The 16,449-nt window shown below is 31.0% G+C and overlaps 1 protein-coding gene and 1 long non-coding RNA gene across 2 annotated transcripts in view; one reads left to right on the top strand and one right to left on the bottom strand.

Moving 5' to 3' along the window:
* The window catches only part of LOC121117781 (SET domain-containing protein SmydA-8), a 48,001-nt gene that overhangs the window by 31,300 nt on the left and 252 nt on the right, over positions 1-16,449 (top strand). The window contains exons 3-7 of the mRNA XM_040712274.2: positions 5,795-6,128; positions 11,538-11,715; positions 13,303-13,549; positions 13,613-14,028; positions 14,088-14,250. Coding sequence (XP_040568208.1) covers positions 5,795-6,128; positions 11,538-11,715; positions 13,303-13,549; positions 13,613-14,028; positions 14,088-14,250 — 1,338 coding nt within the window. The remainder of the gene's footprint in view (positions 1-5,794; positions 6,129-11,537; positions 11,716-13,302; positions 13,550-13,612; positions 14,029-14,087; positions 14,251-16,449) is intronic.
* LOC139905508 (uncharacterized) lies at positions 5,970-9,623 on the bottom strand. Its single transcript, XR_011780331.1, has 3 exons — positions 9,497-9,623; positions 6,572-6,634; positions 5,970-6,102 (listed from the first exon to the last, which is right to left on the bottom strand). It is a non-coding gene; the product is annotated as an uncharacterized lncRNA (long non-coding RNA).

Below are 16,449 nucleotides of genomic sequence, written 5' to 3'. Positions count from 1 at the left end.
TTATCTCTTTGAAGGTCTTGAATCCATTTTGGGGGGACAGTAATTTATAACAACCCTGAATATATATTCATAATTACCGGGTGGTCCATTGAAATCTGATCACTTAGTTATTCAATAATTAATAAAGGTTGAGTGATTGAAATTAATTTATATTTCGATATATTAAAAAATAAACAATTAGTAGTAAAACAAACTTAAGCTCTTTATCTTACGTACAAGTTGAGGAAATGACATCTGAATGTGATTGATAAATTACTATTCGCGCACTCCAAGCAGCTTGGCATCTCTAAGACCACAGTCAGTAACACTGTCAGCAAGTCTGAAACGTTGGGGAGGAAGAAGGGCTCTGTCAAAGGGGCCAAACTGGATCCAGATGAGTTAAATTAAACAACCCAAGATAATCTCTTCAAAACCACGAGTGCCCATGCAAGAGATGTCGGGGTTTCACTCAAGAGTGTCCAGAGATCTATCAAAAAAATGGTTGGAAAGAGCCTTGTGAGTATAGAGAAGTTTCTTTTGACACCAACGATGAAAGAACCCCATCTCAATTGTTGCAAGACTCTTTTGCATACGTTTTGAATGAGTCTTTTGAACACTTTTTTGACTCTTTTGGGCCCCATACAGCACTGATGCTAACACACTTGAATACAACTTTTGCGTACATGTTGAGGGGAAGGCCTGCAGTATCCTTCATCCAAACACAGATCCCTTCTAAGGGACTGTCAGCCAGCACTGGGACGCCATGACGGAGGGCTAGATATCCAGCGTGTAACATGCTTTCCACCGTCGCCTTGAATCCATCATTGTCGCCAAGGGAGGCTACATTAATGATTAAGAGAGATCATACACACATCTGTATTAATTTGTTGAAATTATATTTTTAATTAATAAATGATATCTTTTTGAAGTTTAAAATCCAAAGTGTTCAGATTTTAATGGACCACCCAGTATGTTATAAAATCTAAGATTATGTGGTTGGTGACAAAGGGCATTTATTTTTTTAGCTTGGGAAAAAATAAATGTCACAAAGCTCTTTAAAGAATATAAAATTAAGCATAAAAACGCAAAAAGTGCATTTAATTTCTATGCTTATATAAATGTGTACCCTATTTATAAAAAAGTAGCATGTCTTTTCTTCATATACTTATAAAACCTGTTTATTCTTCAACATGTCAATATATACATATATGTAGTGGAATTAAGGAAATGAAGGAATTTTTGCTTTTTACTAGAAAATTTAAAATTAAAAAAGTAATTTATTTAATCATTGAATTTTTTTTTCCAAAAAAATTAAAATATTCTGTGAATAACTTTGGACTTTTTAAATATTTCTCCAAAAAATATAATATTTGAAATTTTTCTGCCAAAAAAATATAATATTTGAAATTTTTCTGCCAAAAAATATAATATTTGTTTTAATTTCTGAAATTTTTTGTGATTAGTAGTTGATATATGATTTTTTTTTAAAATTTAATTTTTTGAGAATGACAATGAATTTTGATTTGTTTTGCAAAAAAATCAAAATTCATTTTTAGTGTATATCTGGGGATTTCGAAGTTTTTTTTAAATAAAAATTAATATTAAAATTTTAATTTTTTTCGGACTTTTTTAGAAAAAATGAAATTTTTGGACTTTTTTGAAAAAAAATCCAAAAACCAAGCCCCCTTTCTTTTATGATTCAGAGCAAAACACTACGCATGGGAAATCTGCAAGATTATATATTTATTTTGGATTTAAAAAAAAATCTGTTTTCCATTTCAAAATTTAAAATTTCCTATCAAAGGATTTGTTGTAAGGCTTTTTTTTTTTTTTTGCAAAAAATAGATTCTCCCATTTTTCAATTCAATAATAAATAATTTTTATTTCTTTGTTTTATAAAATAAATCTTTTCAAATATTAATTTTTGACAAAAAAAAAAATAATAAAAAAACGTCATCCATTTTTTTCCTAGATATTCGGTCAAATTTTGTATCAAAATAAAAATAAAGTCATACAAATTTTGATTTAAAAAATTATGAGCTAGTCACGCTCCCAAAAGAACTCACATATTGACTTTGCCTCAAGCCCCACTCACGGTAAAACCGGTTCAGCCTACGCCAAGGGACTTCATAGATAGGGCTCTAAGTTCTAAGCAAATACTAGCCCGTAATTAAAAAAAAAAAAATTAGTTGTCAATCTGAACAGTGCTTTTTATTCTCTGAATTAATATTCTTTAATCCTTCTGGAAAGATCATCTAATTCAATATGTTGTAAGCACTATTTTGTGCACACATGAATGACAGAGAGTAATAATGATTTTTTTCTGGAGTAATAAGCGTAGATTGAATGCGGATTGACATCGGAGTAATTAATGCTCATATGTCCTTGCGATATGGGGATTCCTTATTTTCTTCCTCGTCCTCTCATAGTTGGTAAGCTAATAAAAAGTTATACCAGCTAGCTTCTCTTTTTTCAAACATTCTTCAAATTGTCACACCAACTAGGGGTGAGTTGTTTAAAATATGACCTATGACGCGTGCGAGATTTTTTATAGCTGTAACCTGTAAAAGCTGTTTATATTGTTATTTAATTCTTGAAAAGAAGACATCTGACTATAAAGTGATAATCATATTATATATGCTCATGAATTAGAGAGTGAGAATAACACTGAGGATTTGTTGAGGCATTTTAAGTGTAAGTCCTTGTTGGACTCAGAGTATAATTGATGATTGAAATAAGACCTGCTTATGTCCTTGCTATTTACGGAGTGACATTTGACTATATTTACATTCTCACATAGCTATCTGCTTATAGCTAATCTAATGAAATATCATGACAACGCTCCACTCTTAAACATTCTTCCAATTCTCATTGTTACAATGCCATTTCTTGGTTTCTTTTAAGTACGGAAAGTACATTAAATTAACAACTCTGCATATAGGCCATTGTATTCTACTCCTTGCCGACTCGTTCTCACGACACAGCACCATTGTTACCATCTAATATTTTTTTTTTGCTACTTTGAAGTTTTAAGTGGCCTCAACTAACCAGTAACTACTCTTATGAAAAATTTCTCTAGACAATTCTGGTTAGCTAAAATTGAAGTGAGGAATAAATTTAAATAAAAAAGTTGGTGAAATGATGACATCATTAGTTAGAATAATAGGATATAATTTATACATAATTTTGTTTCTTATAGAAATCCCTCAATAAGGACTTAATAGGTATCAGGGATCTCTGAAATTTGGTCTGTCTGAAAACGGAATGAGGGACTAATTCTATTAGTTAATGCAACGACCATTTGATTAACTCTTTTCACTAAAATTGGCATATAAGCTATAACCAATATGCGTACACAAATTGCTTCATAACCTTTTAAAATACATGGAAAGCAAATATAATGTAATATATAGATTTTTACTTTTCATATACTTGAATGGAAACAATGTTTTGATTGAACATAATTGCATATAATGTCTCACACCCAATGATTTTACTTCAAGTACGGAAAATATTCCTTCATAGTGGGTAATGTACAAAATTAAGTTCTTTAGTGGTAAACAAAAAGGGGTTTATTTTCTCTCAAACTTATTTTGTAAAGTTTTCAATTATGAATCAAATGGAATAAATGCTTTTATAAGTACATACGAAAAAGCTGTTTTGTAAAGTCTATGTATAAATATGTTATATTATTTCCATAGTAGTGCAATTAGAACTTAGTAATAAAAGTTTTTCAATGAAACCTCTTGAAACAAGGGGAAAATGTGTTATTATTACTTTACAATGTTTTTTACTCATGTTCTTCAAAAAGTATACGGAAAATACGTAAGAGGTTTTGTTGCTTTGTAAAAAGTTGCGATGATTTGACAAGTTTGTATATTAATTTATATAATAAGTGTTACTTCATTCTTCATGTCAAGAGGATTTTCACTGTAAATGCTTCATACTATTATAAAAGAAATATTTGCATATATTTAGTACTGTATTAGTGTAATATTAAACAGTAACACCTTGGCATACGAGTTTTATTCGTTCTTGGACCGAGTTCGTTATAAAAAAAAATAAAAAAACAACTCGCAAGTCAAAGCAATGCGTCTCGTTGTCAACTCTCGACCAGTTTGTATATCAATACAAATTTTTGTTCGTAATCCACCATGTTATCTAAAAAAAAATACCATATTATGTTGGAGCACTCGTACCTCAAGGTATTGCTGTATACACATATTATTTTTTGAACGAGTCAAATTGAGCATTAACGACAGACTGATGCAAAGAATTACATCTATTTGATTTGGTTATTCAAATTCTATACATTTATTTTATTTTTGGTAATCAATAAGAAGTAGAAACAACTGAGCGAAAAAAAACAATGGCGTCCCTTATTTTTATATCTCGTTGTTTTAGTTATATGTACTCTTGGTTTCAGGTAGTACTTTCCTGTAGTGTGTATTCAGAAAACTTTGACCTTGTTCTTGGAATAATATGTCAAATATGACAGTTTCTTATTATAATTAAAACAAAAAAAATAATTCAAAGAAAGAAAATTACTTTGCGCAACGAGAACAAATAAAAAGTCTGAATCAGTTTTTTCTGTTTGTGTGTCTTAATTTTTCTTTTTTTTCAAGTATTACAACGTCCATAAACAATGCTAATATTATAAACTCTGTATAATTATATGGTTTTAGTCTTTACTCCTGTAAAACTATAATCTATAATAGAGTGGACAAGGCTCTTCTTGTTCCCTTTTTAAAATGTTCCTCTCCTGAGAGTGAATATATGATATATGTACTTGTGAAAACTAAACAATTCCTTGAAAACAGACTTTTTAAATTAAACTTTTTGTGACCTCATTTTTCCGCCTGGGTTTTTCTCAATTTAAAATGTCGTTATGCACTCTTTTTAAAACTGAAGTACGACAGATTTGACTTGAACTATTATTTTAGGAATATATATACATTTGACTATTTGAATCTAATAAATGAGTGATTTTTTCAACAGAATATAAACTTATTTTTCTAAACTGGTATAAAATGAATGTAAAAAGTTAGTGTTCCAGTTAGATTACACAACAGCACTTGATGATATTTTTCGAGGGAAAATATGCCTGCAAAACCCCTCCTTTATTAGGCTCTCATCTGGAGGTAAAATACGTATATGATGAAATCTGGTTTATGACTTCATAGTCGGATATGTGAGGGATCTAGGTTCCAACAATATCCAACTAGAGGAATGATAAATTTGGTGCAAAATTGATTGTTTAATAATCCCCATTGAATTTGACAAGATATGAAAAATAAATTTGAGGCAAATTGCCAAATCCTCATCCTCCATTTATGCAATAGTTGTACGCACTATCCATGGTGGTTATGATGAGATGCTTCACTCATACAAGACACATAAAGATATCGCCAACTTCAAATTTCCTTCAACTACTAATGTGGGCTTCTTTTAGTATGTTTAAAACTACCAATACCGATCGAAGACAAAAATTAAAGGAAATAAAATCTTTTTAAAATCTCGATTTGTCGATATAATATAGCAAAATTTATGAGTGAATTATAATAAATATTAAACAAAATTAATTACTTTATACTATTCTTATTAAGCTGTATTTTTCTTTTAATACAAATTGCTCAATTTCATATTTATGGTGCTCATTTTTCAAAATTTTAGCGTTCGTTTTTTGCTAATTTTGTCAAAAAAAAAAAAAAATCCCAAGTCTATTCATCAGGCTTTATAATTATAGTTTAGTTCCCTAAATAATATATTTTAAATAAAACAAACAACATTTTATGACTTTTTTTCTCTCTTTCAGACACTTGGTCTCAACCTGTGATTTAATGCCTGGAGATGTGATATTTTTTGAAAAACCCATTGCATTCTCACCTAGTAGCAGTGAGGATGATGCTTGCATTGTCTGCTTAAAACGATTGGGCACAGAGGACTCTGTATGTTCAGGCTGTTGGTGGCCACTTTGCTCATTTGACTGTGGACAAAGTACGATTCATAAGGCAGAATGTCAGAGTCTAGCAGCCTGTGTGGGTCGTCCTGATGATGAAATGCTGCCTTTTCAACATCTTTTAGTTTTGCGTTGTTTGCTACTCCGGCTAAATGATAAGGAAGCTTGGGAAAAATTACTCAGCCTCGAAGTAAGTTCATTAATATATTAATAAAGTAAAATAAAATTTATAATAACTGAAAGTAATTAGAATACTGCAATAAGTTTTTTGATACTATACCTGGCTCAGAAAATCACAGAATTACACTTCAAAATACGGCATAATGAACCTATCGAATAAATATAGGTTCATATTTCAAATGAAAAATAAAATTCTATGAAAAGGTTGTGCTAAAAAATATGTACTTTTTTAAGAGGTTTTGTGGTCATTAGTTAATTTCCTTGTGTATATTCTTAGTTATAGATTTGATCTTTCTTTTTTAAATGTTAGGATCTAAGGTCAACTATAGGAATACTCCCTATTTCTTTTTCACAAAACCTCGACCAGAAACGGCCAAAACAAACAATAATCTAAAAAACTTTCTAGGAAATGAAACAAAAATATTTGATATAGAATATAAATAAGGAACTTACTTTGAAAAGTGTGTGAACGAGAAAATACACATGTCTTTTTAATACTGGGATTTCCAAGGAACCCTATGAAAAAGAGTTAATGATTATATTTGAAGATGAATAATGAATTCAGTTTTTCGTATATTTGGTAGTCAAATTAATTCATCTAAGTATGTCCAATTGATTTTTTGCTTTTAGATGAAATATATTATCAAATAGTTTATTTCCCCAACAATATTAAGTTGATTTTGATTTTTTATAGTAAATTTGATCTTTGACTACCTATTAAAATTTGTACAAGTATATTTCATTTTTAAAAATATGTTGTATGAAATTAAAAACGTAAATCGATTGATTTTTGCCTTAAAAAATAAATTAAATACGGCATGAGCAAACCAAAAAAACAACAACATATATCAGCAAGGTGATGTGGCAATCTGTAGCTTGGAGGCGCAACATAATTTTTCAGAGCGCTCTCTTAGTGAGTAAAATATCTATATTTTAATACTAGCGGTTACACATTGCTTAAACCCTATAGAAATTAACTACATAAAAACCATCAGTATTATTCACAAAATATACCCTGAGGAAACTAACACGTAGCTACTCAATACATACCTGGAGTTTATCTCCTCAAGAACAAAAGATTAATAATAAAAGTTTGGAGAAATAAATAATATGACGTTACAACTAATAAACCTGGAGTACTTTTGTAGCCTTAGCAACTAACGCTCGAAGCTACATGCAAACGCTTTCAAGATTTAATGAATATTACTACATTGTCATTTCTTAGATAAAAAATATGAATATGATTAATGATGTAAATCTGTTGTGTTTTTTAGCTGCCCCGTTAATTTGTAATTGCTAATATTAAAAAGGAATGTTCTTTTCCTTGGCAGTTGTCATTATTATTTAATTCCTGCGTAGTGAACATCCTGTCCTAAACAGGTTCCATTATATTCAAAACATGATTGAACATTCGTGTGTGCTCATGAAAGATGGAGCGTAATCCTGAGGATTTGTTGCGGAGTTAATATTGTAAGTCCTTGTTGGACTCAGAGTACATGTAATTGAAGATCAACATGGGAGTAATTCTAGCAATTGTCCTTGTTTATATCCTTTACTGCTTCCTTTCTTGTCACAGATGATTGTAGCTAATCTAATGAAACGTCATGAACATTATTCTTTCTCTCCTCCGAAACATTCTTCAAATTGTCAGGGTTACCATGTTGATTTTCGGTTTCCTTTTTTTAACATGCCCATTCTACACTGTATTTTCATAATTAAATATGATAGTGGATCAGGAAGTACTATATACGGTGCACTAGCTATACACGTTCCATGCTAAATCCAAAACAGCTACAAAATTCCATCAATATGACTACATTGTTATTTCTGAAAATAAAAATGACTGTTGTTCATTCAAACACACATTCATAAAGACAAACTTGCTCTATGAAGTATAGATTAAATAATATTATCAATTAGGTAGTTGTACTATTTTCCCACAAGATAGCGCCACTTTTTTTTCTAACTTACAAATATAGTAAACAACACTCATGCCCGATTAAAGTTACAAACAAAATAGATCCATAATATTTATTTGCTCTTTTGAAAATTAAAGATGCATTATTCATGCTTCAAATAAGTCCATTCAGAACTTCAAAATATAGTTTTGATACTCTAATTTCTGAAAATCAAAACAAAACAAGGGAACAAACTAAAAAATAAAAAAATAAGAACTAAAAAACACTTGCGAACATTTTTAGAATATGATTAAACACCGCAATAAAAAAACGTTGGAATTTCAATTATATTGTCAAGAAGTTGTGTTCTTGAGATTAATAGAGGCATCATTCATTTCAAATAAAATTCTTCAAAAAACATAACCTTTTCACCTTAACATTGCCTTTTCTTAAAGTTGCATGCTCTTATGTGATATGTAAATCCATGTTTAGAATTATTAATAATTTCTATTTAAAAATTATGTCTTAAATGTATCTTCATATTTTTTTCTTTACGAAAACAACCGTCGCCAAATTATAAAAAGTGTAAAATAACAAAAACATTGGATTTGAAAATTATCGAGAACCTAAAGTAATACGAAAAATCTTCTCTTATTAAAAGTCATCGTGAAGAAAATTTGTCATTAGGTTAAATTTGTGTATTTTAAAAATCTTATTATTTATAAACAAGCGAGTGTTGATAACTGATTACCAGAGTATTAGTCCACTCAGGAAATCCTGAGCGCACTCCCGCTTGTTTTTAGTACAATGAGGGCTCTCTCGCTGAATTTAAAATGAGCGGTGCTCATGTTTTCGCTCGTATAGTTGTAGATTGGTTTTATTGGAATAGATGTATCAATTTTTTTAAAAATTGTTTTTTGGTGTGCCTCGGGCACAAACACATTGAAAACTACTGTCTGAAGGGAAGATGGGTTTATTAAGTTTCGTGCAATATCCTCTAATTAAACCTGATAATTAGCTTGAGTATCTCAAGTTTTTGAAAACAGTGCTTGCGTAAAATTTTGAGATCTTATGTCCATATGCATCTAAAAATATTAGAAAATCGTATTTTTGTTTGAGAAATTCCTTTACAAAAAATAAAAATTTATCTTCCAACTGTTATCGCCACAAAGGAAGGAGCTGGTGGTGTCTATGGGGGAGCTGAAATCTGAGTCTTCTTAAAGTGACCAGCTACATGAGAGGCAAACTTGCCAACCAAAAACAGCAGAGAGTCACAGATACATCATGGAAATAAGTTTCTAGGTAATTTCGGAATATAAACGTCAATTTTTGCAACCTTTAAAATTATTTATACAAACTTATATAAAGGAGCGAAATTAAAGCGATTTCATCGCTCTTCTAAAATGATGAGCGCCCTCCCGCTCAATAATTTTGAGCGTCGCTCTCTAATACATTGCTTATTAGTGGTTTGTTTACATACCCGATCATGGCGGCACCAGTAGTAGAACTGATTAAAAAAAAGAAATAAAAGTTGAGTTACGTCATCAAGGATCGAACTTTTTAAGTTATAGGACTGATAAGTAAGAATGAACTGGACGGGACTGCAGTCTTCAGTCCCAACCTAGAACTCACACAACAACAATTGTGAATAATAACATATACAATATTTACAGGGTGACACCTCTATTGAACAACCAAACAATTAAATAGCAATAAAATATGACATTAATACAGTAAACTTAAAAATGTCTCTTACTTTTACTGAGTGTAAGCACTACTTTCAAAGTTTTTGATATAAATCCTCAAGAATAACTTTCCCACGGCGAGTTTTCCAAGAATCATCAAATCTAATTATACCCTAGTTCATAATTAGTATATAACATAATAATAAAATAATCAGATATCCAACCTTATAAACTTTTGAAAAAGCAATTTTGTTGACTTTGTCGTATTATTAAAGTCAAGTGCATTTCACATAATAATATTAATTAATAAGTTGGGAGTCTCTGTGTAATAAATTCCAAGAAATGTGCAAGGGTATGATTCATCAACATAATACATAACATAGTCATATAATATCATTATTCACAAGGCAAGCAACCGTATGTCCTATGTGAATAGTTAGGGTAATTTCTATTTTTGAAATGAAATAGTATAAAAGTTCCTATTTAAAGTATGAGGTTGCGAGGAATATATATATATTGATTTAAGATATGCTCCGAACAATACTTCACTAGTCATTTGTCAAATGGTAAACATAAATATCCAAATATTTGAAAGTTTTGTTTCCTAATCTTGTTTCAAATTGATTTGAAACCGTAGAAATGCTTCTTTCTTGTGATATCTTTAAAGTTTATGAGTAGACTAGTGAAAGTAACGGACATTGCTCAGAGTTAACAGGCGCCATGAACAGAAACATTTTGCTTTAATAATATAAAATATATCTCCTCAATAAATACTCGGTTTTATTCTCCGATTTTTATGAGGACACTACCATATACTTACTCAATACTTTAACGTTTTATCCTCAAAAAATAAAAAAATAGTAACGACAGCTTGATAATTTAAAATAAATATAACTTGATGACTCAAGGAGTAATTTAGCTTGTTGCTAAATATTATCTAAAGTCACTGTCATTTTTTTAAAAATTTTATATAAAGTACTTCCTTTTATAACATAACTTGAACTAAACGCCTACGACATTTCATTCATTTTTACATACCTGCATTTCATATTTTACACCACTCTGTAAATGTTTATCAATTATGATTTACACCAGAGAGCATTATTATACAGTGCTTCCTGTAAATTATACTCCATCCTTTTTTTCTTTATAGTGTATAGGTATATGATATACAATGCACCCTATATACACACTCGATTTTACATGAGAAAAGCCTGCAAGACTTCATTAATATGACTAAATCGTTATTTAATAGATCAAAAGTATGTATATTATATACATGAGTATAAGGCACCCTGTATATACGCTCGATGCTAAATCCAAAATGTCTGCAAGACTTCATTCATATGACTACATCCTTAGTTCTTATTTTAAAAAATGTAAATGCTTTACATAAGGAAGCACAATATACAATGCACCCTATACGCACGCTCAATGGCTGCGGAACTTCATTAAATGCGACTACATTGTTATTCCTTGGATCGAAAATATGTATACGCTCTACATCGGGGAGCACTATATCAAGTGCACACTATATACACGCTCGATGCTACATGCAAAACGCCTGCAAGATTTCGTAAAATGATTGAATTTAATTTTTTTAGATCAAAAATACCTTTTTTCAAACATCCAAACATAGATTTATACAAAGAGATAAACTTTTCTTTATTTGTATAGATTTTTGAGAATCTGTGAATTATCTTTTTCTTTTGTTGGCTGTTAATGTTATGCAAAAGGGATTTGTTCAAAAATTAGCCAATATCTTTAAAATGCCTTAATAATTTCATTTAACTTATATATTTTCAACCTCTTATAAAATTCGTCATGTGTTTACAGGATCATCATGGAATTCAAACCCTTATTCAAAGTGATCAAGAAGAAGAATCAGATTCAAGTCTGAATGAGCTTTTGCTATTTATACGGGATGACTGTGGGATTGGAAATGTAATGGATGATGAAACGATTGAAACAGTTTTCGATATCGTGCGAAGCTGTTTGATACACGTTAAATGTGGTAATTAAAAGGAATATTATATATAATGCAATAATATATAATTATGATTATAAGGTTGGGAAATTATTATACAATTATTATTTTAACTTCATGTCTCTAACTTTTGTTAGTCAAAATAAAGATCATACTTTATTTGTTCTACCTGCAATTAAATAATACTATAAATAGATGAACATAGTGTATATGAGGAAATCCAATCGGAATGAATGCATCACGAAAATATAATTTCATTAAACGAGTTTTAGAGATTTGCCAATGGGGTCCACTGAGAATAAAGAATGCTTTAAAATAATTAAATTAATTAGACTTCTCAAATGGCTTTGTAATAAATAATGGAAGAAAAATACTATAGTATCCTACCAGTTATGTTTTCCTGCATTGATACTTTGTCTATTTGCTTTTAATAATAGTCATATCTATGTATACTCAGACTTGCTTAAATATTATTTCGTATCAAACTCGTTATTAAGTTTCTATAATGTTTTATTGATGAATTACATATACAAATCTATATTAGTATTATTTAGTTAACTGATAATACAATACAGGTAGGGGATTTTAAATCCGGAACAAGTTTAGACCTCAATCTCTTAACAACCTTTATGAAAGTGTGCTCATCAGATTTAGATGACAAAACTGTAAAAGAAAAAATACAAAATCCTTGTGATTTCATCCAAATACGAACGCCCTGAGGCCATTATTTTGTGCCTCTGTACCGGGTGTACGCCCACGGAGATTATTGAGCTGAGTAAGCTACTCAAATCAACTGTTGACGATGTTGCCAAGGCTTTCAAGGAGTCTAGTGGGTTTGCAGCTCCTGCAAGGAAGACTCGTGATCCTTCTGTGAGCAAAACACGCACTCCAAACTTCTTGAAGCAAAAGGGCAAAGGAAATGTGGCCTCGTCAGGTCTGAAGCCCATGGACAACTATGTGCTGATGTTACGAAGAGATACTCCAATAAACGTGTACGCTGTTGACTCCTTGTGGGTTTCCATTCTCGAGGTGGTCATCAACATGGAAAAGGATTCCTCACGAAGGCCTGTGTCAGATTGGAGGCTGTGGTTAAAGCTGGAGGTGGTTGGTTTGAGTTATTGACTTCGCTACATATGTACCCCTACATGAAAGACCAAAAAATTTCCGAATTGATTAATTAATTTTTGGAAATAAATTGTGATATGCATTATCCTTAAATTTTCCGGATTTAAAATCCCCACTCTGTGTAAAGTTGTACCGGAGTACTGATGCATTTGAAACGGTACTATATTAAATTGATATAGGAACCGGTACTTGTATACCCATTACGTCATACAAAATGGTCCCACCTATAATCTAAGCCCCAACTTTCTTATCTAAAATAATTGAAATTTATCAAATCTCTGAGCTAATATCCTCTCACCATCCCAAATAAAAATCATGTGGACATACATGTAAGTGCATGTGAATTGTGCTTAAAGGACTTTTTGTTTAATATTTTTAGTAAGAAAAGTATTGAAATATCAATACTAATTTTGGTAGGTTTAAAAATATAGTTATCGTGTTCCTTTATTGTTACTGACTATTTTATAAGTTTTACACATTTATTGATAGATGAGCCTATAGTCAAAAAATTTCCCGCTCTTTACCTCACTGCTGGGCTGATTAGTCATTCCTGCTTTGAAAACACACGTCTCGTTTTCCATCCAGACAACTTTGGTGTCTCTGTCATTGCATGCTTGCCAATTAAGGCTGGAACAAAGTTAACACGCTGCTACCTTCAAAAAGACGTTATCTTCCTAGGCACTGAGGAACGTCGCACTTTTTTAGAGGATTATCTCATTGACTGTTACTGTATAAGGTAAGGGATCTCATAAATTTGTTCCATCAACGCATATGTTCTTCCTACTCTATATTTTTAAAGGTGCATGGACTCAACAGAGTGCGGAAGTTTTTCAAGTGCAATACTCTGTCCTACCTGTGATAAGTTAAATAGCCCAGTACTTAGTTCTAATCCTTTAGATGAAGACACTGAATGGCAATGTGCCGTTTGTTCGTCGACTTTTTCTTCGGATTTTGTTAGATCATTGTGTCTCAGCTCTAAGGATCAGTTAGAAAATGCATATCAAACCCCAGAATTGCGAAACTTTTTGATATCCAATCAATTTGTTCTGCATCCTCATCACTTTCTCATGATCAGTTGCAAAGCAAAAATATTCCATTGTTTGGGTAGAGAGAATGAGTCTTCCACGATTGGGGATCTAATAGAGAAAGTGAAATTGGGCAAGGAGTTAATGGCGGTTGCAGAAATTCTCATTCCGGGAATAACTGTTTCCCGAGGTAAGATATCCTGTTATTAAAATAAATATATAATGCTTAAATTCTAAATCATGCTATAGGTAAGCTCTTGCTTAAATTGGGGAATGCATTCCAATTATTAGTTTCCCGCGAACTAATGAATCGAATTGAATGTAGAGAAGAACTTGGTTTGAGTGAAAAACAGGTTTTCAATACTTTTTTTGATTCCAATTATTGCTACCAGGAGGTTCTTCACATACTTAGGTAATTATATAAGCGTATGTTTTAGATAGACAGATTTCATAATAAAAAAAAAAAAATGAACTGACAAGTACCATATATTCATCATACTGATAAGCAATTGTGTCAAATACATAAACTATAGTCCTTCCCCCGTCGCAACTCGTTTCTATGTACATCATTCCTTATCAGAGTGAGTGAGTAATTACATGCATAGAGAATATATCGGGTACTTATTTTTGTGGAAGTTGCTAAGGTATATGTAAATATAAGTGTTGATACTCAGCCCAAGACTGATTTTCCCAGTTTAGTCTGAAGTGATTTTTTCTCAACCGATTTGGACCGATATTTCGGTCCAGACCGTCATCTCAGTCTATAAACTGAAATTGTATCGTTATAAAATCGTGGATCGATTTGTCTACCCTCTCTTAATGTTTGAGTTGTACAAATATAATTTATTCAACACACTTATCTTCATATGAAGTCAGTGTAGGTAGATGTTCACTTTTTAGAAACTCTGCTGACATCATCAAAAATTAATCTATAGAATCGGTCTAGACCGATCCAGACTTAATTGTTCTTTGGTACCGATCTAAATCGTATTTTTCCTAAAGACCAGTCCGGACCAAACTTTTTTAAATGACCGAATTACCTATAATAAACCGTTTTGGTATGAAAAAAATAGCATGGTAAACATGACAGTTTGAAAAATGTTTTGGAGGAGAGCATCTTAGCTGTGCTTGGCGGTTTCTTCTCTGTATCAATCAAGAATATAAGCAGGAATTACTTCTGTTGTTGATCTTCAATTTTAATCTAATTCCAAGAGGGATTAACACTTATAATTTCTTAAACAATCCACTGTTTACTCTCCGTCATTCTTGAGCAGTGACCATACATACTCGTGGTTACACTTAATACTTATATGTTCTCTCTTCAAGAATGAAAAATTAATGATAACAGTTTTTGAAAAAAAAAACCCAAAAAAACATTGTTCAGATTTACAACACAAACGTGTTGCAAGTGAAGTTTCTACATTTAATTAGCTTTAGATACATATGTGTACATCACTCAAACACAATGCAATTTAATTGTATCTTTCAACATATCCGTCTCACTAAAAAAAATCTACTCTGCACTTATTGTCAGTTGTCAGTTTTTCTGCTTTTTCCTTTTATCAGTGTTATAGGAATTGATTGTTTGGAATGTTTAATCAATAATTGTTGGGAATTGTTCACAGTTTAAGAAGAGCTAATTCAAATTCAGTGTTGGAAAGAATTGGCCCAGAAGGGCTCAACTACAAACTAAATTTGGGTCTTTTTTCGGTTTCTTTCTTGTGGAAAGAAAAAAGTGCAGAAAATAACTCAATTTCCCCCAATTGTAGGACTATTTTTCATTTATAACCGGAAATGGTTCACAAAAACATAACAATAGCTAATTCGTGCTTAAAACCAATCAACGTTTAGAACACTAATAAAAGGCAAGAAAAGTAGAAAATTGACAACTAACACAAATATGTAGTAGTTATTTATGATTCGGGGGAAATCAATTGCTTTTATGTTGACACACCACAAATATTCTATCTTCACTTTATTACAAATTATATATTTTAATTCTTATAACATTAAAAATAATATTTTCTAATTACAGCTCTTTAAAAATTATCAATTCCTCAATGTGAAAGTTTCACAGAAAATTTTTCTCTCTCCTGGTCTGGACAATTCTATAGATGAATTGTTGATGAAGTCATATGTTTTCCATATTGAGATTTTATATATATATATATATATTTTTTTTTTTTGAAATTACAAAAAAAATATATATTTATTAGGGGGTCCCTCCAGCCCCTCCCTGCGGATACCCCTGTACAATGACGTCATATGAAGCCTTAATCGTTTCATATATTGTGTATAACTGAATTAAGATAGAAAATCAGTCTGAAAAAAATGATTCACAATTTGAGAACTACTAAATTAAGATCCACGATCGGACCAAGTCTCAACACTAGACTAAATAATAGGATTAATTGAACCCAAAACAATAAAATGTCTCATAAACAATTATTTGGCAGAAAAAAACGGCGAGTAATATTTGGACGGGTTACAGTGTTGAAAACACCTGTGGGGGAAGTGTGCAGAGTTACAATGAGACTATGTTGAAAAATTAAATAAAAAAATAAGAGGAAATGTCTTTATTAAGTAGGAAACTTTTCAGACCACCCTTGTA

This window comes from Lepeophtheirus salmonis, chromosome 5 (genome assembly GCF_016086655.4).
Source record: "Lepeophtheirus salmonis chromosome 5, UVic_Lsal_1.4, whole genome shotgun sequence".
NCBI lineage: Eukaryota > Metazoa > Arthropoda > Copepoda > Siphonostomatoida > Caligidae > Lepeophtheirus > Lepeophtheirus salmonis.
Note: the sequence above shows the minus strand (reverse complement) of the source record. Positions and strands in the feature narration are given on the sequence as shown.